Raw genomic sequence first — 25209 nt, 5'->3', positions numbered from 1 at the left:
ACTTTCTCGGGATGTTGTCCATCCTGCTAGTGCTCTTACTTGAGCACGCTTATCATTGAAGTTCCAATACTAGACTTACTGTTATGTCAAAATATGAGCTCTCTCTCTCTCTCTCTAATATTCTAGGAACGTTCTCCCCCTTTCGTTGTATAATTCGTTTCATTTCTGCCCTCATTTGATTTGCCATATTAGAAACCTACCAGAAGTCTATCCTTTTTCGAGCCCTCAGGCCCCGGTGATCACTTTCCACTCTCGCCGGACACCCAAAATGCTGTTCAAGTGACAACCCTCCACAAAAACCATCCACGAGACCATGCAAATTCCAAACATGAACGAAACCCGACATGTTTCAATCATGGCCGCCTGATCCTGTAATCCAAGTGATGTAGCAAGAAACTCGAGGATTGGGAATCGAACTCGTCCGTTCTCTTCCCCGTACTACCGAGCTTTCCACGAGGATCATCACGATTCACATGAAACTGTGAATCACCGACAGATGCTAGAGACATTATTAGTTTCGACAGCAGATCGGAAATTGCCCATGCTCGATAGTCCACGGTCAGCAAACGAATCTGCTGTCGTTTTGCCGAGACTGGTGTGGTGTTTCCAGCAACTCTGCATCTTATAAGAACGAAAGGTACCAAACCTGCGGTGCTGGTGTCAGAGTGGTGGGGACCTGCGAGTCGCTTCTCGCTTAGGATCATGGAAAATTATTTAATTATTGCGGGTGTATTTTTACCTTTGTTTTTGTTTATTTTGCCATAAATGAGTTGGCAGCTTCTTTGTCTTTATGCCGTCCAAAGAGATTGGTCTGGCCTTGAATTGACACATGGTGTGACTCTCCGGAAATTATTAAAAAATATGAATTAATATAACGAAAAACCTCAAATCAGTACACATGTGACAAATTTATCAAAAATTATTTTTTTATTATCAAAAAGCCCAAATATATATACTTGTGTCAAATTTACCCTATGTTAATTTTTATTAAATTGCATTAATACCATAAGAAACCACAAGCTGGTACACATGTGACAAATGGAGGGTAAAACCTTAAATCGATACACCCGTCAACTGTTACGTATTATCCAACTTAGCAATTTGACTGTAAAATTTAACGGAAACTAATGAAAGATAAATTCATCTACCAGTTTGGGGTCAAAAAATTAGTTTTTGGTAAGTTTCTCACAAGTCTATCAATTTTGAGTTTTTCGTGGTATTACCTCGTATTTTTATTCATAAATCAATTTAACATAAGATTAGCGATAGTTACATTACAAAGAAGGACAAATTCTTTGTTTTTTTTGTATTAATTTCTTGGACTTAAATCCGAATAAAACTGCCTTTTTTTCCCGATGGGTTTCCCAGCTTTACTTGTGACAAGGAACATGCACATGCCTTTTATGACATCATAATTACCACATGAATCTCCTTTCTGAAGGGAACTCGATTGCTTTCTCGATGTAATTCTTCTTTCAAGCTGGGTGGAGTCAAAAAGGAGAAAAAGAAATAAGTGATAATCACATCTACGAAATAAAACAAAAGCAGATGACGGGGTTTTTGCTTTTTCTTGTTTTTTTTTAAACTCTTTTCCCTTTTCTTAATGGTGACAAAAAGAAAGATGAAGAATGGAGGTTGTGGGACTAGTTAACTGATGAATAAACTAGCATGATTAATGCTAAGCATTGAATAATATTGCCTAATGCATATTAAAATTCTGTACAAGCATCGAAACCCATTTCTTTATTTTATTCTCTCTTCTTTTTTTGTTTTGGCCTTCCCAACCTAACCCGAATATAAAAAATGATGGAGAAGTCAGCCGTGTCAATAATTAGAAGACATTAAGGGCACAAATGATAACCATTCTGTTTCCGGACCCAATTTCTAGCAAGAAATAGATTTATATATTTTTTATTCCCTAGACAAGTTTCTGAGCAGCACATAAAATTTCTGTTCCAGGAACAGAAATTCATTTGAGAGCATCGATGTAGAATTTGTACATCGACATCGACGAGTGGCCGGCGGCGGTGCAGGAGGTAGGGTGAGGGTGAGCTCTAAAAAGAATTGTATTTTTACTTCTCATTTCCGTTCCAAATATATTTCTGAATTAAAAATTTATTTCGAAAATAAAAAAATGAAATTAAGTTGCTAAATAGATTTCTACTTTAAATCTATTTTCGAAAATAAAAAAATAGAGAAACGGAATGTTCCCATTCGCACCATTAAAAATCAAATGGCACATGAGTATGAAGACTTTTACTCAATAATGTCACACTTTCCTAGGACTTAAAGATCTTTGCCCCATAAATTTTCCAGATCTTGATTTGACCAATGCGTTCAAGGGGTCTACAAGATGTCCCCAACATCCGTAGCTTAATTGAATTACTGTGCATGTGGGTCATTCGTCCATACGATGTAGTAGGTGATGATTTAGTACTAGACTAATGATGGATCTTGCTGGATATATTGCACTCAATGGTGCAGAATGTTTTCATAGCTGCAATAAGCTAAAAAAAGATGACTTGGTGAATTTTACCTGAAGTGAAGAGCAAGAGGAAAAAAGAAGATAAACGAAGTAAAGCAAAAGCGCACATGAGAAAAAGACATCACGTTGGGGAGCTAAGTTGGCTGACCAATCATGTCCAAAAGTTGAAAAGCAATCTTAGATCCCAGCATTTAATTGGGAATAATTAGTTGATTTTTATTAAGTAACAAAAAAGTGTAGTTCATAATAACTTCCAAAGAATCATGCTCGAATCAACTGAAAAGAGGTCAAGCAAATCAACGTAGCGCCAACTTTTTTTTTGGGTCAGACACCGTTATTCTAGTTTAGTTGTTGAAAAATGATTTATGCGGCCGTATGATATGGATTCGATAACAATAGATTCGATATTTGAATCGCTCATTGGAATTTTGACTCGCATTTTACTTGAATTATGAAATCAATGGAATATTTTGTGGGCCTGAGATTTGCCAATCTTGTCGAAAGGGGGAAAGCTTGCAATGTGGCAAGGGTTGAGAAATCAAATGCTAGGTTTTGATAACTCGGGAGCCTAAACAAAGAGATTCCGACTACTTGAAGTTACATAAAACATCCAAAATCAGCATCCAAAATAGTACTGATCATGTGATAATCACTGCACGATACTACAACTCCATGACATTTCTTTGATGGACAAATCGCCTCTCTCTCTCTCGCATGTGAAAAACACTGTCACCAGCAAGAATGTTCTTGGTGAGCCCTTTTAAGCTAGTACTGTCTTCTTTCTGCTTGATCAGCTCCAACACACTTTACTTTAACCACGCATGTGAAAAGAAACAGCACCATCAAGGACCTTCCCTTTTTTCTTGATTCTTTCTTAAGTACGTGTATTATCGTCATCCCTGTCTAGCTTCCAAGACGCTGCAAATTTAGCGAAGCTTATATTGGTTTGAAGAAAAGAAGCAGTTAGGCTTTTCTTTTAGCCACCTAACCACCTCTTCTTTTCCACTAAAAGAATCTTCTTCTTCTTCTCTATCCATTGCTTCTGTGATACTAAACGTGGGTCTTCTTCTGCACTTGCTAACATTCGATGTGAATTTTGCCACTTCGAGCAATACCCATGATTTGGTTCTTCAAAATGTTCCAGTTTCCGATACTTCCTCTTCACTTCTTTTTCTTTACTTGAAACTAGATACTCTTCTCAAACTGAGCTGAGAGATAAAACAATGGGTATGCGAATGCAGTTCATTTTCATGCTGGGGGGAGTACTTGTACTCTGCAATTTGTTGTCGGGACACGGATCTGCAGGTAATGGTTCCGTTGATTATTATCTTTGGCTCAATGTGTATTCAGATTGAACTTTGTGTGACCACATCGTGTTCCCGGTTGGATCAGATGCAGATCCCAGTAAAATTCTGTGTATGAGCTGAAATTGAGCATTATCTGAATTGTCTATGCCAGAAGCTCACATTGTACCTCCTGATGGTTAGAATCACTTCCCGTGTGTAGGAAGCTAAATGTAGCTAAGCAAACTGATAAATTAACAGAATTGGCTTAATATGGTGAAAATTAACAGAATGTCTTCATATGGTGACTCAATATTCTAATTCAGAGAGTTCCATGAATATACCTTTTTTTTTTCATGCAACCTTTCTTTGATTCGTTTCTTATTTTACACTGTTGCTGTATGGTTGAGTTTGCAGTTTGCTTCCACTGCCCCGTGACTCCAATATCATTTCAAACAAAAATGTGATTAGAAGTTAGAACTGCATCAAGAGAAACAAGTTAATGAAGATCTATAATATGATCATAGGAAAATGCACCTTTAACTGTAGATTTTCAGTTGCTGTCTTATCAAATTCCGAGGCAATCCAATCTTTCTATTCTTTTCTAAGAAATCATCGACATATTATTTGCGACAATCCTTCAGGAAATCCCGCTTTGTCATCTTACTTATTGTTCCTTGTTTTTCTCCCATCGTAGATGTTGCTATGCACAAAATATTTAGACTTATGTTAATGATCTTTCGGTTGGATCTTCTCTACCAAATTCACAGACGATGACTCCTTTCCGGCTGCTAGTCCTCTTACCATCAGCGTACAAAGACACAGGAAGCCACTTGTTTCACACTCAAACAGGCCATTGCACTTTCCAGCATTTCTGCATGCACCACCCACTGAAGGTAACTGCAGAATAAATTATAAGCCTAAATGTGCAACATTTTATGCTGACGAATTGACTTCACGTGCCGCTGATCATCAATAACTAAGACTTGAATCCTACTGTAGCGCCATTCTTGCCGAAGGTCATAAAGCCTTCAAGTATTTCAGTTGCACCTTCTGTATCATCATTTACGGACGATGCCTCCTTTCCGGCGGCTAGTCCTATTACCATGAGCGCGCAAAGACACAGGAAGCCACTTGGTTCACACTCAAACAGGCCATTGCACTTTCCAGCATTTATGCATGAACCACCCACCAAAGGTAACTGCAGAATAAATTACAAGCCTGAATGTGCAACATTTTATGTTGACAAATTGACTTCATGTGCTGCTGATCGTCAATAACTAAGACTCGAGTCCTACTGTAGCCCCTACTTTGCCGAAGGTCATGAAGCCTTCAAGTATTTCAGTTGCACCTTCTGTATCATCTTTCCGAGGGCCTGTGAAGAAATGGATACACGGTTATGCTCATGCTCCTTCAGTATCATCTCATAAGCACCATCACCATGTCAGAAACCACTTCAGCGACTCTGCTCCACAGCATTCTCTGTTTCCACAGCACATTTACCACCGAGCAGGTTGATTCTGACTTCATAAGATCGGCTTTCCAGTGGATCATGTATACTTTAGTCCTCCTGGGTTTTATTTATTCATTTGGTAAATCTTTTGTAGTGTAGGCCCTTCTATTTCCCCAGTTCAATCTCCATTCCCTACTAATAGGAGATCACATTTGCCAGCGCCTGCTCCATCACCCACCATTCTGTTAAGCCAGTCTAATGGTATGTGAAGATAACTTTTTGCTCAGTTCTTGTATTGGGTTCGTCTGATATATGTCAATTATGCTAGTGACTACCATAATATGACCCTGTTTAATTTCTTGAAGAGCCTACTCTTCCACCTGAATTCTCCCCTTTCGGATCAGCAGAGAAAATGAAGACTCCACCGCCAAGACCACTTCTGACATTACCTCCTCCACCTCCTAATGAAGGTACATAATATTGCTCGTTACATTAGACTTCATGTAGCGTTAATTAGACTTGTTGCATTTTTAGTTTCTTTGTTGTCCTGAAAGAACAATAAAGCTGATGATATTCTGCACCTGATGCTGTGTAGATTGCGCGTCAATAACATGCACAGACCCATTAACGTACCCGCCTCCTGGAACTCCCTGTGGCTGTGTATGGCCAATTCAGGTGAAACTTCGGCTAGCAGTCGCGCTATACACATTCTTCCCTTTGGTTACAGAGCTTGCCAAGGAAATTGCTGCAAGTCTGTCCTTAGATCATAGCCAAGTGCGCATAATGGGAGCGAATTCAGCCAGTCCACAACTGGAAAAAACTACAGTTCTAATTAATTTGGTGCCACGAGGAGCAAAATTCGGGAATGATTCTGCATTTGCAATCTATACAAAATTCTTCCACAAGCAGGTTCAGATGGAGGCATCACAGTTCGGTGATTATGAAGTTCTATATGTTCACTATCCAGGTATTGTCATTGTGACGTCAGAATGTTATCTTAAGATGATATCAGGAAGATATGTTAATGCATATTCCTTTCTTCACATGTCACTCTTCTTAGAATTCTCATATTCTTTTACCAGCGTATACTGTATGGCTCAAAGATAACTTCTTTGAAGAATATAGCGTTTTAAAAAGTAGTTACTGTATGCCAAAGTATAGGTAGAACACGTTGCTAAAATATGATAATAGGAAGTTAATCTTCTTTAGAATATCTGCTTCGTACACTTATTCTTGTTACTTTTCAAACTTACCATATCTCCACAGGTCTTCCACCTTCACCACCTTCTAGCATCATTACCACCGACAGTTCACCATATACGGACAATGAGGACAAAGGCCCGGTGACAAAACCATTAGGAGTTAATGTGCCTAAGAGGAAAAGAGATGGGCCTAGTAGAAGCACGATCGCTGTACTAGTTCTATCATCTTTCATGGTATTAATCGTGTGCACAGTCATCACGTGGATACTGCTGAGAAAGTGTGAAGCTCGTCATCATCAATCTGAAAAGTCCCCACGGCCTCTCTCCCCAGCAAAACCTTCAGGTTCTACATCCTGCAGATTCACAGTGTCGAGGGTCAACCTTTATTCTCATTCTTTTTCAAAAAAAAAGTTCCTTCTCAATGCAGTGAAATTCAAAACTTTCCAAACGATCACATTGTTGAAATACTTTAATCACAAATAGGACTAATATTGTGTATTGTGTTGCTTGGCAGTTGCTAGCTAAAACTTCATATTACCATTGTCTTCCCTCATTCTTCACTTGACTGACCATGCATCATCTTCTTGTTGTGTGGCATTTCATAATTTCTTCCCGTCATAAACTTTCCACATCCTCAGCAGGTTCTGCTAAGCCTGTGATACAGAGAAGTTTGTCCAACTCAGCATCAACATCGTTGCACTCTAACGGAATCTTATATGCTGGATCTGCCAAAACATTCAGCTCAAACGACATAGAGAGATTCACCAACAATTTCGATTCTTCGCAAGTACTCGGAGAAGGCGGTTTCGGGATAGTCTACAGAGGCATATTAGACGATGGAGAGGAGGTGGCAGTGAAGGTTCTGAAGAGGGATGATCATCACGGAAGCCGTGAGTTCTTGTCAGAAGTGGAAATGCTGAGCCGTCTCCACCACAGAAACCTAGTCATTTTAATCGGCATATGCATGGAAGAACACATCCGCTGCGTCGTGTATGAACTCATACCGAATGGAAGTGTAGATTCCCATTTACATGGTAGATAGAACAAGTCTTTATATGCTTCAAACAAGAAAGTTAACAGGTTGAACTTGTTGGTTTTGGGGAACTTTTCTCATTTGGTATTATGTTGTGCTTAGGCTGTGACAAGGAGAATAATCCGCTTGACTGGGGCGCTAGAATGAAGATCGCACTGGGCGCGGCTCGAGGTTTGGCCTACCTCCATGAAGACTCGAGCCCTCATGTTATACATCGAGATTTCAAGTCCAGCAACATCTTGTTGGAGCCTGACTTCACGCCAAGAGTGTCCGACTTTGGATTGGCTAGAGCTGCTTTGGATGAGGGGAACAACAGACAAGTTTCTACCCATGTCATGGGGACTTTTGGGTATGAAAAATTTTCGCTTAAGTTCATGTTTAACATACTGTCGAATAATTGCTAGCGAAGATGACTTTAAAATAACTTGTCATACTAACTTGCCTCTATCGCTGCCTAATAAAACACGGCGATTGACTGAATATGATAAAAAGGCTGCAAAATTTCTAAAATAGAAGTAGATGATTATGTAGTTTGTGATATCTCGCCTTGGTAAAGTTTATCTTTATGTTGTCATCTTTCCAGCTACTTGGCACCAGAATATGCAATGACGGGCCATCTTCTAGTCAAAAGTGATGTTTATAGCTACGGGGTAGTCCTCCTTGAACTTCTAACCGGCAGGAAGCCAGTAGATCTCTCGCAACCGCCTGGCCAAGAGAATCTCGTTTCCTGGGCCCGGGCGCTCCTCACAGACAAGGAGGCCTTGCAAACAATCATCGACCCATCTGTGAGATCGAGCATGTCATTCGATAGCGTGGCCAAGGTGGCGGCAATAGCTTCGATGTGCGTGCAACCAGAGGCATCGCACCGTCCATTCATGGGTGAAGTGGTTCAAGCCTTGAAGCTAGTTATAAACGAGTTTGATGAAACGAAGGAGCTAAGTCTTGGAAGTTGCATAGGCCAAGAATCCTCTACTTGTGTTGATGGCAAAGTTAGCAAACTTCCACATGAATTCGTTGAAGCTCTATTGACAGGCGACAGTACACCAACCAAAGATTCTAACCATCTAGAACAAACGGGATGCTTCCGAGCATCAACAGGGATCGAGGACAAAGAAACCGGGTACTCCCCTAGGCATTGTAGCTCTAGCTCGGGCCCGTTGAGAGTGGGAAAGAGAAGGCAATTTTGGCAGAGACTCAGGAGCTTATCCAGAGGTAGCTTCAGCGAACATGAATTTGCCTTGAAGTTATGGCCAGATACGTTTTGATTAAGAACCACGTAAGCTCGCGTTCGCACCTTTGAGATTCTTGATGTGTAATGAACATGACCAGGGATGTGTTGTTGCTAGAGTAACCTAGATTACCCACTTTCTGGATTTTGATTTTGATTTGGAAGAACGAAAGTATGGGACACGGAATGCTATCTCCTCAGCCACCAGGCCCTTTGCCCCTAGACCCTCTTCGAAACCATACCATGGACCGACGTAAATGAACTAGCCAGGCTGCATTTTGTTGCTAAGAGCCATATCATCTTGCTCCAAAGGAAGACTTGCGTATATGGAAGCGTCTGTCGACCCTTGCGCAGTGGTGGCAAGCAGGCCCTCGCTTGCAACCAGGCGAGAATCACTGGCCAACCTAGCAATTGATCTCTCTCTCTCTCTCCACAGTTTCGATTCTAAATAAAGAACCCTTCTCATTCTTTAAATGCAATTCAAGCGCCTTAACATTTCGATCTCAAATGGAATAGTCATTTTTTGGTTCTCCACGAGTGCAATTCGTGTGTCTCGGTGGCTTGATCTCGAATCATATGATCCCTTTCTATAAAGAACCCGGATTTGAGGGCCTTGGAGGCTCAATCTTAAAATGGAGATGGTCGTGGACTTGATGATATGTTCATAGAGGTCTCATTGACTTAAATCCTATAGATTTGGTGTTTTTGCATTTTGAAGAACTTCTCGATATCTTTCGCAACTCCCCATACAGTCCTGAAATAATGGGAGGAGTCTTGATCGTCGCAATTGCTCCTTTTCGACCGATATTTACTTCAATATGAACAAATATCGAATCCGTCTTGAATTTAATATGGATGAATGTTAATTTAATTTAGCTCATCCGATTAACGGATATCTTCATTTGAGTTCAATTGTCCTACCCCTCACAAAAAAGAAGGAAAAATTACCAAAAAAGTCATAAACCTATTACAATTGTGCCAATTCAGTCCTAAACTTTTTTTTTTGGCCAATTCAATCCTAAACAATTTGCAATTGTACCAATTCAGTCCATCCGGCCACTTTTGGCCGGCCGGTGCTGACATGGACGCAGGCCGGTTGAAGTGGCATTATTTTAATAATTTTTTTTCTTATTTTTTTTATTTTTTTCCTTTCTCTTTTTTTTTTTCTTTCCTTCTTCCCCCTGGCCGGACCGGCCACGGGGAGGCTCGCCGGCCACTGGGGAGGCTCGCCCTCACCGGCACTGGCGAGGGCGAGCCTCACCCAACTCCAGCGAGCTCCGCCCTCACCTCACCCAGCGACGGCGACGCTCGCCCTCGCCGGCCCTAGCCTCTGAGTCTGGCCGGTTCGGCCACCGGAGGAAGAAGGAAAGGCAAAAAAAAAAAACAGAGAAAGGAAAAACATAAAAAAAATTTCGAGCTCCGCCATCGCCGGCCCTCGCCGTCGCATTGCCATGGTGAGGCTTGACCTCGCCAGATCTGGGCAAGGTCGAGCTCGCCCAGCGGCGGCGAGGGCGGCTCGCCATGGCTGGGTGAGCTCCACCCTCGTCGGAGCTGGACAAGCCTCCCCAATGGCCGGCAAGGTCACCTCGCTGGCCAGGGGGAAGAAGGAAATAAAAAAATAAAAATAAAAAAGAGAAAGGAAAAAAAATTCGAAAAAAAAATAAAAAATAATAATAATGCCACATTAGCCGGCCGGCGTCCAAGTCAGCGCCGGCCGGCCAAAAGTGGCCAGATGGACTGAATTGGCATAATTGCAAAAGATTTAGGACTGAATTGGCACAATTGCAATAGTTTTAAGATTTTTTTGGTAATTTTCCCCAAAAAAGAACTACAGAAGGTTGAAATATCTAAGCAGAATTTTGTAATTGCCTTAAGAGAACCGTGTGATTGGCTCAGAATTTCCACTGTTTACATGTACATTTGACAAACTCCATTAAAAATAAAATCATGCTAGCGAAGAGTATAATCTAAAGTACCTTCTCTAACTTATATCTTCGTTTTTCAAGTTTTAAGCTCAATAACAGGTAGAATCTTGACATGCTCTCTCTTTATTGGTTTTTTAACATTTGAACACAACGTCAATAAAATACGGAAACTGAGAGATGACAGGGTATGATTGAAGATCCAAAAGCTCCATGAAACAAAAGTTGCGCGCACGTTGTCCTGAGCTCCACGAAACAAAAGCTCCCCTTCATTATTATCCTTCTTGACAATCAAGCGCACACATGAGACGGTCTTACAGGCACATTCGCATTTTGCGCCATCTAAATTCGAGCACGCCGAATGCTCGCCCAAATAATGACAAATAATGACGACTACGATGACAAAGCACGACGAAATGAACAAAGATGACAGACGAAAAGCTACTACATGTTCTTTCTTTTCTGGTCTATTATAATGAGTAGCGTCTCTGTGATACAAAATTGCACTCAAAAAGTCTTCAAACCAGCACGACTCTTTCCAAGTCCCAAACGAGAAAAGGAAGCAAAGAAAAGGCGAAAACGAGAAACGCATCACTGCAACTTATCCATAAATTAATATCACAAGATTTAACTAGTGAATGGGGCTCGTTGCAAGACGCGCAACCTCCTCCAAGCGGCACTCTTGACAAAAATAAATGCCTTCAAATGTACTCCGTCTCGTCTCGCAATGATCGCAGCAAATATTCTTCGAGCATTCCACGCAATGCCTACCATTCTCGGAGTAGATTATAAGAATCTTCGATCTAATGCTAATGACTCCAGCACGACGACTTCCCATCTAATCATCTTTAGAAGGACTTGAATACTCAGCTTCTTGCTCCGACGTTATGTCCGAAGAAGCAGTGGAAGAAAGACCACTCGATGTTCCGACTCCATTGTGGAAGCTCTTCGGTGCGAGAGCAGGATTTCCGTGAGGATTATTTGATGCAGGTACTTGCCCTTCTTCTGCTAGTCTTTTGAGAAGGTTCATAATAGTGGGAACGAACTTGCTCGACAAGGATAGAAGCCCAGGAAGCTGCGACAGAGAAACCCACTAGGACATCAGAGCCTAAAACAACCTTGAGAATCAACAAAAGCAAAAAAGTAAACCGATACCAATCTGTTTATCATCAGAATGACATTGGTCAATCGATGACAACAATGAGAGCCGTGATCTTTAATGCGTGCCAAAAATTGATGATTGAATATCATCGCTTTCTCCAAACCTTTCAACTTGCAAGATCCTAAGCACCTAATTTACATTACAACCCACTGATTGCAATCTCATGAGTACCGAAGTTTTCTCAACTGTCCAGCTTCATCATTCAATCACTAACGAGAAAAGATGAAGCCCTTCCCACTTCATAAAAGATCGGAGATCGGATGTAAGTGTATGACAGTCTCTCTCTCGAAGAAAAATTATCATCTATGTTGGCAGATAACTCCCGATAATCCAAAATCAGATGGCAGAAAAATAATCAAACTAAACTGTTAACACTTACAGCGCCATGACGGAATTCGCCTGATACGTCAAGCTGCACCCATAGTGCTTTGACAAGTAAAAAGCCAACAAAAATGACGCCCAAATAGAAAGGATTTCTGCCGCCAAAAAACAAACATATGTCAAGCAAAAGCAACATTGGACACCGAAGAAGAATTGCAGAAGTAAAATACCTAAGAAGTGTCATAAATTCGTTAAACCCCAAAACAACCAACGCAACAATTGCCCATGGAGGTGGCAACCAGTTGTTGTTACGCTTGTTCGCTTCCTGATAATTCAAAAGAAGAGAGCAAATAATCAGATAGCTCCAGTAGCAAAAGAACTTCGTAAATGTCCGTCTATTACGGTAAGTTGACCACCTGGCATGGGAGTGAGATCCTTCAAATACACTACTTACTCAACATAAGCAAGTACATCTTTCTTTTGTGGAATTGAAAATATTTCTCAGCGCTCCAGCATTTCTTATATAGATAGTCTCAAACTCAAGTAGCGAGCAAATGTCTCCCTAGCGGTGCTTAGAATTGATCTTCATAATCCATTCAAATAGAAAAATCTAGTGCATTGAATTCAATAGAGCCATCTTTCTTTTTACTTTTCTTTTCTTTTCTTTTTTGTCGTGTTAGTGCGTGCATGTTGGGCCCGGGGGAGGGGGATGTTGACGTGGCATTTTAATAACAATAATGACGTTTGCACTACTAAACATCTTTTGAGATATAGGTATCATGCCTGAGCAGAAACTGCTTGAGTGACGGTGTACTCAGTCTCTGCCTTAAATTGCCTCCACAATGATTTGCACTGAACAGGTGTGATCAGTGTTTTTGACGAAGGAATCTGCAATTAAACAGTGAATAAGTGCTCGAAGCAAATAAAAGGCTCTTATTTCTGCATTACCTTCAGACAGCTGCAGCATCAATCAGTAATCTAACATCTTTTTTTAGCCCAGATAATCCAATTTTCACAAGTGCAGATGACAACATTAAAACTAGTACAGACAATGGGGCCTAAACTCTTCCATTCATTTTCATAAGAGACAAAAGAAATTGAAGATCCGCATTAATTGAATCAGCACGATAAAGCAAAACTCACCTCTTCCCATGTGCTGGAAGCCAAGGGATCTACTGTTGTAATGCTCCTGTCAGTGGCAGTAGGCTTGGTGTCCAGTAAAGCAACGGACAAAGTTTTCTCGATGTTATCTTTCTCATCATCCAAACGCACTGCCGCCATTACAGACAGCAACTTTAATGACTGCAAGTCATTGAATCATTTCAATGAAATATTCCCAAGCAAGCAACATGAGAAACATGTAAAAAATTTGCCGCATATAAATTCATACCGCGGAACGAGCAAGTTTTGTGATTGCTCGAATATCTTCCTTCCCTGTCCAAACTCTTGGTATAGAGTCAGCGTCATGGCAGAACAATGTTGCAAACCTGGATAGAAAATGAAGCACATAAGGATATCAAGAGGTATTGAATCTAACACACAAGTAAATCACAAGCTCAAAAGAGTGTGTCTACCGGTCCTTCATGTGGGTGAGGACTCTTCCAGCTTCTTCCCTTGCTTTCCCTTCAACCACGCCCCTTGCATGATCTTTTATACCTGCAAGCATTTTTTCCTTGCTCTGTTCATCCAGGTTGAAACCAGAAAGGGCACCAGAGAACCCAGCTACTGCTGATTCGGTCTCACGTGAAAGAAGTTTCCTGATAGCCAACCAGGTTTCATTATTAGCTCCCTCCAAAAGAGCTTCCACTGGTCCAGACAATGCTTCATTCAGTTTTGCCTGTACAAACATAATATAATTTGTGCAGACCCCATCAACCACCATTAAGTGAAAGGGGAAAAACCCTCCATCTGTGAAAAGAGAAGCTCAAGAGCAGAAGAAACATCTCTGTTTGTTATGCTACCTCATATGCTTTTGTAAGCTCAGAGAGCTTGGCAGCACGGACTGAAGCAACATGGGCATCAATGTCACGCCGCAGCGTCTCCCGTACTCTAGATGTATCCCATTTGGCTTGTTCAATTACAGCATCTGTTCAAAGTATGATATGAAACTTATCCATACAGTTGGTGGTAAAATTCCTCTAATAACAAGCCAAAAGTAAGTTAAGCATGGCACGAACCTACAAAAAGTTTCCTAAATGCCCAGAGCGTTATTTACTAACAAGACTATATTTTCACATCAGTCTCCAGTCTCAGACACAAACGTTCATTTCTGATAGATACAAGTAAAACAACTAATAGGCCACCAAGGGAGTGCAAGTGCATGTACAAAAAGAGTCGAAGAACCAAAAAAGAGAGTAGTTACAAGACAAAGAACAACTACAAACCTTCATTCTTGGCTTACTTTCTCAGAGCATTAACTTAACAACATTAGGCCAAAAGAACGCATTACAAGTTGACGTACCTGCACATCTTTTGTCAAATAGAGCCATATAAAACTGAGTGCAGTCATGAGCAGCCACACGAAACCCTTCTCCTCCAATCAAAGCCTTATCAAATGCTTCCTTGAACTTATCTAGAGTTTCGCACTGAATATGTCCAAGAGCAGATTGGAAAGCCGGTTGTACAAGCTGACGAGTCCCACAAAACACGATAAGCAACATATGATAAGATATCCTCAACAGACAGTCTCTCTTTGTAAGCTAACTTCAAATGAAAACATCATGACTGAAATAAAAGTGTGTCAAAAAGGAAAAATATTTCCACGTTCCAAGTAGCTTGAAGTGGTAGTCATACAATAGAACCCAAAAAATGATGCATTTTAAACAAAGAAAAACATCCCATAACTTCTTACTTGAAGTAATTTTTCTTCAAGCTGCTTCCGCTTCGAAGATCTAACACGCTCGTCAAAATATACAACCTCTGATTCATACCTAATAAGGAGCACAAGAAACTTCATAAATAAAATGTACTTATAGTGATAGACAAATTTCTAACCATGACAGAACATAATCTTCACCCAAAAATAAAACAAGGAAACATCACAAATAGAACAGGGTCCATAGCTATGGCCAAATTTAGCGAAGCCGTCAGCTAGGCAACTGCTACAATATTAGGAAAACAGATCAATCAAATGAGAAGATGATTGCTCGAAAGCAACCATTGTACAACGAGTTGAAATTATACTCAGATTGTGAGTGAAGGTGGCCATTTCCAAAATGGAATGATCACTTGAATAGAACAGCTATATCCCATCTACACAGGCTAGACCTCAACAGCTATATCACATCTACTCAGGCTAGACCTCAACAACCAGATAGTAGATATATCAGAGAGGTAAACTTGTACAACCTAAAATTAAACAATATAAACTTCAAAAAAGCCGGGGTTTCCTTTAAGTTTGCTCTTCAAAATATGCACTTCTTCCAAGAAAGAAAATGCTCCTACTGCCCCCACTTCACGTATGGCAGGAACAACATAAAGAAACAACATTCTAAGAAGTAAGAACATGAAGCCGACCGCGCTGGATAACCTTAATGTACTTGCATTATTTAATAAACATAAATCCAGTTGCTGCACCAGCATCTGTAATTCATCACATAAAATACTTATCTTACCCTGATAGACAAGCCCCAAGAATTGAACTAAGTTTCTTTCCAAAACCAGGAACTGGTCCCGACTGCACAGCCTCTTCAATCACACGCCAATCCTAACATGTTCAAAAGAGTTCACCCAATCTTATTATGTGTATGATAAAATGCATCTGCTTGCATTTCAAAATAGCAAAACAAGCAAGCAAGTTTAATGTCCAGCAAGAACCAGATCGATACCTCATTTTCAGTAAAACTGGAATACTTTTCGTGGGCAATTTCTTCACATCGTACAGTAGCAACCATGACCTTAACATGGATAGCATGACGCGTACATTAGCATTCTCATTATCGACAATATATCCAGTTGCCTTTCAATTAATTAACTCTCACCTTGTGTGCAGGCAAGTCAAGGTCCTTATTCTCCTTAATAACCTTCCACATCTGCTGAGCACTAAAAGAAAATCCTGAAGCAGGAACTACTCCCCTTCGATCTCCTGCAAGCCCACCAGGTGCAATAGAATGGAAGAACCGCTGTCTAAGGCTGGCCACCTTTTCGTCCAAGGAAGTTCAACCATATGGCAAAAAATCAGTACAGATAAAAGGTATAATCTATCGGGCAACCAATGCTCCAAATTCCACAGAAGAGCAAAAGAAGATGAGATGGAAACATAACACATCTCAAAGTAAATTTGATTAAGAATGGTAACAGAAGAGTAGTGTAAATAACCAAACTCAATAAGGATGTTTAAGCAGTGATAAGCCCCAAAAAAAATAAGAAGTGGCTGTCAATGATGAGTGGCATTTACACAGATATTTCAAAACTAATGCTTATGAGGACCAAAGTTTTGTCTTAAACAGTACTCTTTTTACAGGATTTATGCGAAGGAAAGGGCGCCCACTGCAGCATTTGAAAATCATGTCCAAACACAACAACAAAGCCGACATAAAAATTGGGCAATCGTACTCTAGATCCAAACATGCCTTCATGTGGTACAAGGTAGGCATACCTGCTCTTTGAATTGCTCTTCCTTCTCTTCATAACTAGAAAGAGCAACAACCTCAACCTGGACAGCAGAACATAGTCATTAGGATGAACTTCCTTACGACAATTAGAGGCTAAAGCAAATTATTGACAGGAACTCATACAAGCATGGAAGCACCTACATTAAAAAATTCACTGAGAGGAGTTTCCTTGTGTGCTTGTGGCTTAGGAACATTGTCCCATATCTGCAGGAAAATGCTAAATGAAACCAGGAACAACTTTACAAAGCCGATTTTCAATAGGAAATGAAACAAGCCTCACCTTCTGCACATCTTCTCTCAAGACAGGTTCTAGATTTTCCAGAGGAGTCTGGATAAAAGGAAAAACCACAGAGCATATAAAAAAATCAACTCAGATCGGTAAAACTCACCAGATGCGGCCAAAACGAGCAGATAAAAACCATTGCAATCCAAAATGAAAACATAATTAAGTATAGGTACCAACCCTTGTTTTATCCCGTATGACAAACAAAAGAGTTGTTTTCCGAGGACTAAACAATCGCATCATGACCTTCAAGAAGAGTCACAACTTTATCATTAACTGTTAGAACTAAACAATTAGCTTATCTTAATGCATGAAGACAAGAAATACCTGGAATACAGTTTTCAGAAGAGGCTTGTTGGCAGCTTGTTCACGGCCAATATCATGACACCACCTATGAAGAAGATGCTTAAAAGGGCACTAAGAAAATACTAAAACAACAACCTCGTAGACAACATTGCAGAAACAGAAACAGTATCTCACTAGAGCAAAGCAAAAGCCTCACATGTTAATGAGCACTATATCGGAGACAGCCAATGCGAAAAGTGCACTCTGCTTTTCAAAAGCAGTATCGTCCTGAATAAAAAAAAAAACAACCGGTTAAGAAGCTGCGAGAATGCTAATTGCTGCTTACTCAAACCAAGTGTAAATCAGGTGAGTTTCAATGAGCATCGGCTACACACAAATCAATCTTCTGGGTTAGTAAGATGAGTAAAGACATACAAAAGTGCAAAAAAGTTAGGATAATATGGCAGCTACCCGATGCACAAATTAATGCTTCAACATGTACAAAAAATAGAATTTGCAATTACTTTTTTGATAAAAATAAGTAGTTAAACATTAACAAAATAAGCTATTATATCTCCATGTAATAACATACAGTAAATATACCTCTCCTCTTTCTCTTCCATCGGTTCCCTCCAAGTCCATAACCAAAGTACACGGTTCAATGCCAGCACCTTTTGCCAGCCATATACCTTTGGTGGTTTGGGACCTGGAAAAATACCAAACTGGTTTTAGACTTTCTGAATCCAAATCCTTCGTTAGAGTGAGCTACCAGTTGGTTTGTAGACATGCCTCCCTCTAAAAGCATCCATCTCCGTAAAGTTGGTGCCAAATAGATGATTTAACAGTGTACTCTTCCCTGTCAGATATCATACACAAACAAGAGAATAAGTTTATAACTCTTCTAAAGGCACAAGAAAAGATACATGAAGATACAACAAAAACTGCAATTTTCCACACCCTCAAGCCAAAGGTTTTGCTGAAAGTAAAAATTTAAGGCGAAGAATGGCGAACCAATGAATTAAACTGAATTTGACCATAAGGAAGTTATTGGGAGTATATAATACACACCACTGCTCTGAGGACCCATGATGGAGACAACGGCGTATGAAAGGCCACATTCCTTCAATTTGACCTCCTTGATGAAACCTTCCAGTCCATCAACATTGAATGTTCCATCTCCATCAATAAGTTGCGTAGAACAACATTCGCCAGAATTATCTGAGGAAACATATGTCCAAATCAGCAAGTCGAAAAGAGAATGACATGATAAGCCCATACACTGTGCCTAGAGTAGACAAGACGAAACTAACAACTCATGATCGAGAATGAAAACCTCAGATCCTACATATCGCAAAAGTATCTAAATGGCGAGAAGTTCTCCCGAGGCTGACTTCATTCTTTCAACAATTTTATGAACAACATATTTAAAGGTGTGAATTAATCCCTGTCAACCTTTCGAAACACAGCTGTCAACAACAATCTAGAAATCCATCTCTGCACTGCTTGGGACATGATTTTATTGACATCCTGTTAGACTAACACCTTTTGAGAGAGACAATTCATGTCATCAGCTACCCTTTGCAACACCGAACAAAAGGGTTCTAGCAAAGAAACTTATTGATCTTCACAGTCACTCGCACAGCCTCAAATAACTAAAGCTCTCTTTTCTCCGGGCTTTCGAGAGCTGAAACTATTCAGCCCCCGCATTTGCCTTCCCAGATACCGAGCTAACCCAGCAGCCAACACGATCCGAAACAGAGACGGGAACAGTCATTGCCCCGCGCGACAGCCGTCCGGATCGAAATCGAAGGCAGCCGCGAGCTGTTATATATTGGCCATTGGGGTGACGAAAACCAGCAGATGCATTAATTCGGCATTACAGGCGGGAAGAAACTTAAAGACCCAACAACAGTTACGACAATACCTAATTAAAAAACCCCCCCAAACCAACGCCAAATTCAGAGATTCCAAGAAGCGATTGAAACATCGCTGTCGCGATCGGACGCTTCGATCGCGAAGCAGAAGAGAGCGCAACGAAGAGCGTAGCTCGAACACACGAACGAAGAGGATCGAGCAAATTACCCATTGGCGAATGGATCGTGCAGGGGGCTGGATCCGAGGAAGCGATCGAATGGGGGAAGCCTCGCGGGATTCGGTCGGGCGAAGATGGAGATCTCGATCGATCGGGCGATCGATCCGTCGAGAGCGAAGGCGGAGGAAGGAGGGAGACGGTGACGGGATCCTCGGAAGAGAGCGGTACGTTCGTATTTCAACCTCCGCTGCTCGCCAGAAAAGTAGACTCGAACTGGTCCTTTTGTTGATGGGGAGAATAACAGCACGTAAAAGAAATAAGAATATTCGACTAAAAAAATAATAATTATTACAATATTTCTGTAATAAAGTAACAAATTATTATTATTATTTTGGTCGGAAGAAAAGGGGGCTGCGTTGGAACCATGAATTTCTTGGAGTTCGAAATTTTTGCGGAAAAAAAAAGAGAGAGAAGGATTTACTAGCCTTTTTTTTTTTGGTCGGGAGAAGGATTTACTAGTTAAAGAGTGCTCAAATGTATATGGGTAAGTAACGAAACTATAATCGATTGATTTTTCTCATCACATTATCACAGTTATTTTCGAGATTGTGCCTTTTTTAATTAAAATCACAAATATCTTGTAATTGATTCGTGTGAAATCTCGAATTTGATTTGGGATGGCGTGATTTGTTTTCATAAAATATCATCGAGCAAGCAACTTGTCACGAGTATTTTCCGATCGACATCGGTGTCTAGGAGGTCAATTTATGGCTTATATTCGAAAGTGATTTTGTCATTTTGGCTGTTCTTGTACAATTTGATATTGGATTACTGTTTAATGTCGAATACCTTAAACGCTCTCAAAATCTCGCAGATAGATATTAAGGTGCAAGTGTCCTTCAAAAAAAATTCGTAATTCACTAGAATTGAAATTAGTTCTTTGTTTTTCGAAATTTTCTGAGAGAAGGGGATTTTAAAAAGCTTAAAAGTATGTACAGCCTTTAAAATTAGTGTGGAGAATTACTTATTGTACCTTTTAGTAACAAAGAATGACTGGGAAGCGAAATTACATGGTAGCCCGTGCAAATTTTCATAAAGTCAAAATCAAGTTTATACTGAGGACACCTCAAAAAGACAGTGAGATACATCATAATTTCTAGAAATGTTCATTAGCCCTGAACGAGACGGTTCGGAGTGGTTCTCAAGGGAATTGGTCAAATTCCCGATTCCAAATTTTCAAAACCGGATCAACTAAACCGAACCAATGGAATCAATCGAATCGAAAGTATATTTTTTAATTCTGTAAGGGCAAAAAGTACAAATTATTTGTGGGAGTAATGTCTTCTTTCACTAGAAACTTCCTGTGAAGGCTGTAATTAGTAATTTAATTTTACACTAAAGCAACATTCAAAATATTTAAGAACTTTTGAGAAAGAAAATAAAAAATTTTCAAAAAATAACACCGCCGGTTCCATGGTTTCATAGACTGTGAAACCGGTCCCGGTTCCCATTCTAGTACCGATCACTCTTAATAATTTCTTCGAAAGAGAACGAGTAAGTTCTAGGAAAATGAATAAATAGCGGATTAGAGGAAAGCTTGGAGTGGGGTGGACGTGCATCCTAAATCTCGATGGAGTGGTTTGCACGTGAGCGGAGCACTTTGGTAACTTGCGCCATGGATTCGACAGCTGACTCCTGTCTTTTGTCTTTTCCATCGATGGCACAAATTTTGTTACCAAACGATAAAGAATTAGGGCTTAATCCCACATTGGCATTACCAAATTACACCTTGTCTTTTAACTTTTGCTTTTGTTGACCAAAAAAAATTGCTTTTCGCATAATTTTTGCCATTTGATTTTTTTTTTCCATCCGAAACTCTCGAGGCTTACGTGACATTCATCCATCGGTACGAAAATTTAAATAATATATCGAATTTCGTTTAAATAAATAAGTCCATTTTAATAAGGAAAAAACAACACATATGGTTTCTGAATTTTAATATAATGTGCAATTTCGTCCTTGAATTTTTTATTTTTTCAATATGACCTCTGGAATTTGATCCATTGCTCAATGCAGTCAATAAATTTTTAAACATTTTCATATAATTTATGGCGTATATTAAATATCTACCAATAGTTCAAAAACGCATTAAACAAATTAAAAGTCTAGGGATGATATTGCACGTTGGGCCAAAATTCAAAGACGACATTGTACAAATTAAAAGTTTATAGATAACATTTCACATCGAATATCGGGAATCATTTGTGTTATTGAAAGTAAACAAGCACTTAATTGTTCATCAACCCTCGAGTCAACTCAACTTTACCTGAATTTTCGTTTTGCACAGTGAAGCGAATGGGGAAAGCAAGTCAAGGTGGATGGGCTTGAATGATTTCCATTGGACGGGTGACCCCTCAAAGCTTGCCAAAGCGCATGCGCGTGTCCCCAAAATTCCTCTTTTAAAAAAATCACCATGATTATAATAATAATAACCACATAATTATCATTTTCTCATAAGCAATTTCTCAATTTATATTTTCTCTTCGAACACATCCGAAAATACCCATGGACCTTTGACTGGCGTAATTATAATTTTAAACGTTTATCAGCCAGTCGATTAAGTCTCTAATACTTAGTCTGCGGACTTTTTCGATTAAGTCCCGAATTTATCTTTAAGCATGGTTTAATTATGAAAAGTTGCACCTTTTTTTTTTTGGTCGAGGAAAAAAAAAAGAGAAAAGTTGCACTTGACTGGCCATATTAAATTCGAGAATCAACTAAAAAATGAGAATATTAGGATTTTAATATTACTAAAACGAAACTGACGGGCCCTACTCGATCGATTTGCAGAGCTGTCATTGCCACTTACCCCCCGTCCCACCTTTTTGATCAAGCCGCTCACCGCCGCCGACTCCCGTCCGGTGGGCCCATCTCAGCCGTCCATCTGCTTTCTTTATTTGAAATGATGCAAAAAGGACGGTGTGATGCGATTTTGGGTAGAAAGAGAGAGATCCCTCTGCGTTCGCAGCGCGTGGGACTAACGACTCGATCCTGGCCGTCCACGTTGCATCTCCACCGGGCCTTTCTTTATTTCAAAGTGGGTCCCACACGTGTGACCTTTACTTGCTTTTTCCAAATTTTCTTTATCTCTTTTTTCTTTTTTCTTTTTTAATTTAAATCCCGATTGCCCATTTAATAACAAAAAAGAAAATCGAGACGTTCCAAATGCACAGGCACATCTCTGTCGGTGATTTTAATTCCTCGTCCCGAAAGTCGGCGATTTATAATTGCTTCACGGTCAATAAATGAACAATGAAGAGCTATCTAGAGTAAAGAAATGAATGAAGAAGAGTATGGGTTTGGCGTATGCTGCTACATTAAGTAAATTTAATCCAATTATTGTATAGACATGGACAAATTGGGACAACATTTTTTACCCGTCACGCTTGAAGTTGAGCTAGGTAGATCTGTCCCATGAAGTCCGCGTAGGCCTATCAACTTTACGATAGAAAAAACGGTTAGAGTTATTTAGCGTATGTTTGGCATAACTTTGTCAATGGATTAATTTTTCAGCCCACAAAGATGTTTTTTGGCTTAAAATCACGAATAAGTTTGGAAGGCTCTTTAGACAAAATTTAAACATTTGACCCCTCCCATATCGTTTGGTATAAGCAGGATGGAAATCGTGTATTTTGTGTTGCGTGGATTTGAAAAGTCAATTTTTTAAAAGGAGACATAACCGAGAAAATATGTTCTCTAGCTAATAGCGTATATTAAAATAACTTGTGTGAACGCACTAATGTGAAGATATGATAGAAATTCTCCATCGCTTAGCCCTAATGTATTTCTTTTGGCCAATTTCAGCACTAATCGAGATGATGGGTAATGAGCAACCTGTGCGTGGAGAAAGGGATTGGAATCTAAGTGGAAATTGCATAGCCCTCTTCAATTTGTTACCATTGCAAAATAGAAATCAACCGGAAGAGATTACGCTCCCGTGCGTGACCCAAAAATGTTGGAAGACTCATTTAGTCACGAGCAAGTTTAGAAGGCTCTTTAGGCGCAACATAAGCACCCGACCCATCCCGTTTTACGTGATTTAAAATGGCGAAAAATGTGTATATATGTTGCGTGAATTTTATTTCTATTGTATCACATGTATAATTAAAACAACAGTCGAGAAAAGTGTTTGCTTTAGTGCTCAACACGTAACACTTGCCTTGCTTCTGTAATTGACACATGATAAGTCGCGTGATGTAATTGTGCTACATGACCCGTGTTTAATCACTTAACACTGGCTTAGGCATCCGTTTTTACTCAACATTTTATCACTTATTAAATTTGATTTTAAAAAATGGATAAAAATGTATATTCAAATGTATTATCTAATGTATTCTACTAAATAAGATATACGATAATACTTAACGCCTTTACCTAAATTCCGACTCGAAGGGTCTACTTTGGGGGCCCCGGGTCACCTTAGGCCTGCCAAGCTTTTTCTGACCTTTTTTACCTTGTGGATCATCTAAACTAGTCTTATTTTCAAGCCTTATTTATTGGCCTACGTGATATCATCATGGCAACAAAGAAATTGATCCGAACTAGTCAATAAGGTGGTCCATGACATTTTTCCAAGGTCAAGATGCGAACTCAATGAATCATGTGTGTGCGAGAGAGAGAGTTTGATGGATGAATTGGGTTGGGGGTTGAGCGAGGCAAGTCTCTGAGAGCACTGGATTTCGAGGGCGAGAGAGGCGAAGGCGAAACATAGACGAAACAGAGCAGGAGCGAGACGGATACGAGACATGGAGGAGGGGGGAGTATCGAGTGAGAGAGACGAACTCGAGAGCAAGGAAGGAATCGTGATCTCGAAATAGAAGTAAAAAAAAAGGATATATCTCGCCCCCGTGATCTCGTTATCGAGAATTATCTCGATCAGCTCATAGAGTCGCCGGGTGAGGAGGGCGAAACTCAACAATGGACACCACGAGGTGTGATCCACAAAGCAAAGAACACATCCTTAGGCAAAATCGCATTCACCCCGTGACAGTGATAACTCGTCTCTCTTTTGTCTCGCCTCTATCTATGGAACTTATCCATCAACTATCATCTCACGAGAGAAAACCCCATTAAGGTCTATCTTATTCCAAGATATACATATCTCTACTTGAGCAGTATATACATATTCACCCTCATATGATTTGGTCAAAAGTGCCGGACAAATTTATCTCTACTGGGATTTATTGATTTGGACCCTAATTTAGTGGATCGCATAAATCAGGACCGATTCATGGACTTGGGCCAGAACCAGGAATAAGCCCTTGCCTTGGATTAAAAAAGAAATGGGAAAATGATACAAATGATCATTGCATTTTGGCCCGATATGTAACGTGATTCATAAACTTTTGATTCGTTCAATGTGGCATTTGAACTTTAACCCAATATGCAGTGTAACTCCTGAAATTTTCAATTTTTCAATGCAGTCCCTGAAGTTTTGATACATATTCGATTTAGTCCATAAACTATACGAAATTTTTTCAAACTTGTCCCTGTTCTTAAATAAATGGAATGTCGATATTGAGCATTTTCATATAGTCCAGGGATTATATTGAATATATTCAAAGTTCGGAGACCATATTGCACATCATGCTAAAATTCAGGGATCACATTGAACAAATCATAAGTTCAGGGGATCACATTACACACCGAGCCAAAATTCAGAGATCATTTGTATTACGGTCTCAAAAGGAATCATGGCCGTTGATGTGCGGGCCCACCAATCGAGCCCTCGTAGATCCGGGCGCGGGGGAAAGGGAATTTGGGCCGGTATAAATCAGGGGAGGGTCACCGTCAGCCATTTCCCACTCCGCATACTGTCTGAGTGAGAGGCGGGAAAAGAGAGAGAGA

General features: G+C 40.0%; 2 protein-coding genes across 3 annotated transcripts; one reads left to right on the top strand and one right to left on the bottom strand.

The window, feature by feature from the left end:
* Positions 1 to 3191: 3191 nt before the first annotated feature.
* On the top strand, positions 3192 to 8906 carry LOC115694053 (receptor-like serine/threonine-protein kinase ALE2). Of its 2 annotated transcripts, none has more exons than XM_030621185.2 (11): positions 3192 to 3790; positions 4539 to 4664; positions 4771 to 4965; positions 5072 to 5281; positions 5381 to 5482; positions 5587 to 5691; positions 5817 to 6188; positions 6488 to 6766; positions 7062 to 7457; positions 7559 to 7805; positions 8040 to 8906. In XM_030621185.2, exons 1-11 carry the CDS (start codon positions 3709 to 3711, stop codon positions 8719 to 8721), a joined length of 2796 nt encoding a protein of 931 aa, XP_030477045.1. In that variant the 5' UTR covers positions 3192 to 3708; the 3' UTR covers positions 8722 to 8906. The 2 variants fall into 2 exon arrangements, with proteins under 2 accessions (XP_030477045.1, XP_030477047.1); XM_030621187.2 differs by having other exon boundaries at positions 3193 to 3790; positions 7065 to 7457.
* Positions 8907 to 11033: 2127 nt separating this feature from the next.
* Positions 11034 to 19577, bottom strand: LOC115694044 (protein ROOT HAIR DEFECTIVE 3-like). The gene is made up of 23 exons (XM_030621170.2): positions 19353 to 19577; positions 18339 to 18488; positions 18060 to 18126; positions 17874 to 17976; positions 17488 to 17558; positions 17313 to 17376; positions 17166 to 17231; positions 16983 to 17030; positions 16844 to 16906; positions 16687 to 16743; positions 16070 to 16228; positions 15917 to 15985; positions 15704 to 15795; positions 14941 to 15019; positions 14551 to 14716; positions 14051 to 14175; positions 13664 to 13926; positions 13480 to 13576; positions 13233 to 13391; positions 12873 to 12977; positions 12320 to 12414; positions 12148 to 12244; positions 11034 to 11681 (listed from the first exon to the last, which is right to left on the bottom strand). The coding sequence occupies exons 1-23, from the start codon at positions 19354 to 19356 to the stop codon at positions 11445 to 11447; spliced, it is 2436 nt and encodes an 811-aa protein (XP_030477030.1). The 5' UTR covers positions 19357 to 19577; the 3' UTR covers positions 11034 to 11444.
* Positions 19578 to 25209: the final 5632 nt, after the last annotated feature.

Source organism: Syzygium oleosum, unplaced genomic scaffold (genome assembly GCF_021117445.2).
Source record: "Syzygium oleosum isolate NSW1041296 unplaced genomic scaffold, Sole_v2.1 Sole_v2.20, whole genome shotgun sequence".
In the NCBI taxonomy this organism is placed as follows: Eukaryota; Viridiplantae; Streptophyta; class Magnoliopsida; order Myrtales; family Myrtaceae; genus Syzygium; species Syzygium oleosum.
The sequence above is the reverse complement of the archived record's forward strand: the minus strand, read 5'-3'. Positions and strand labels throughout refer to the sequence as shown.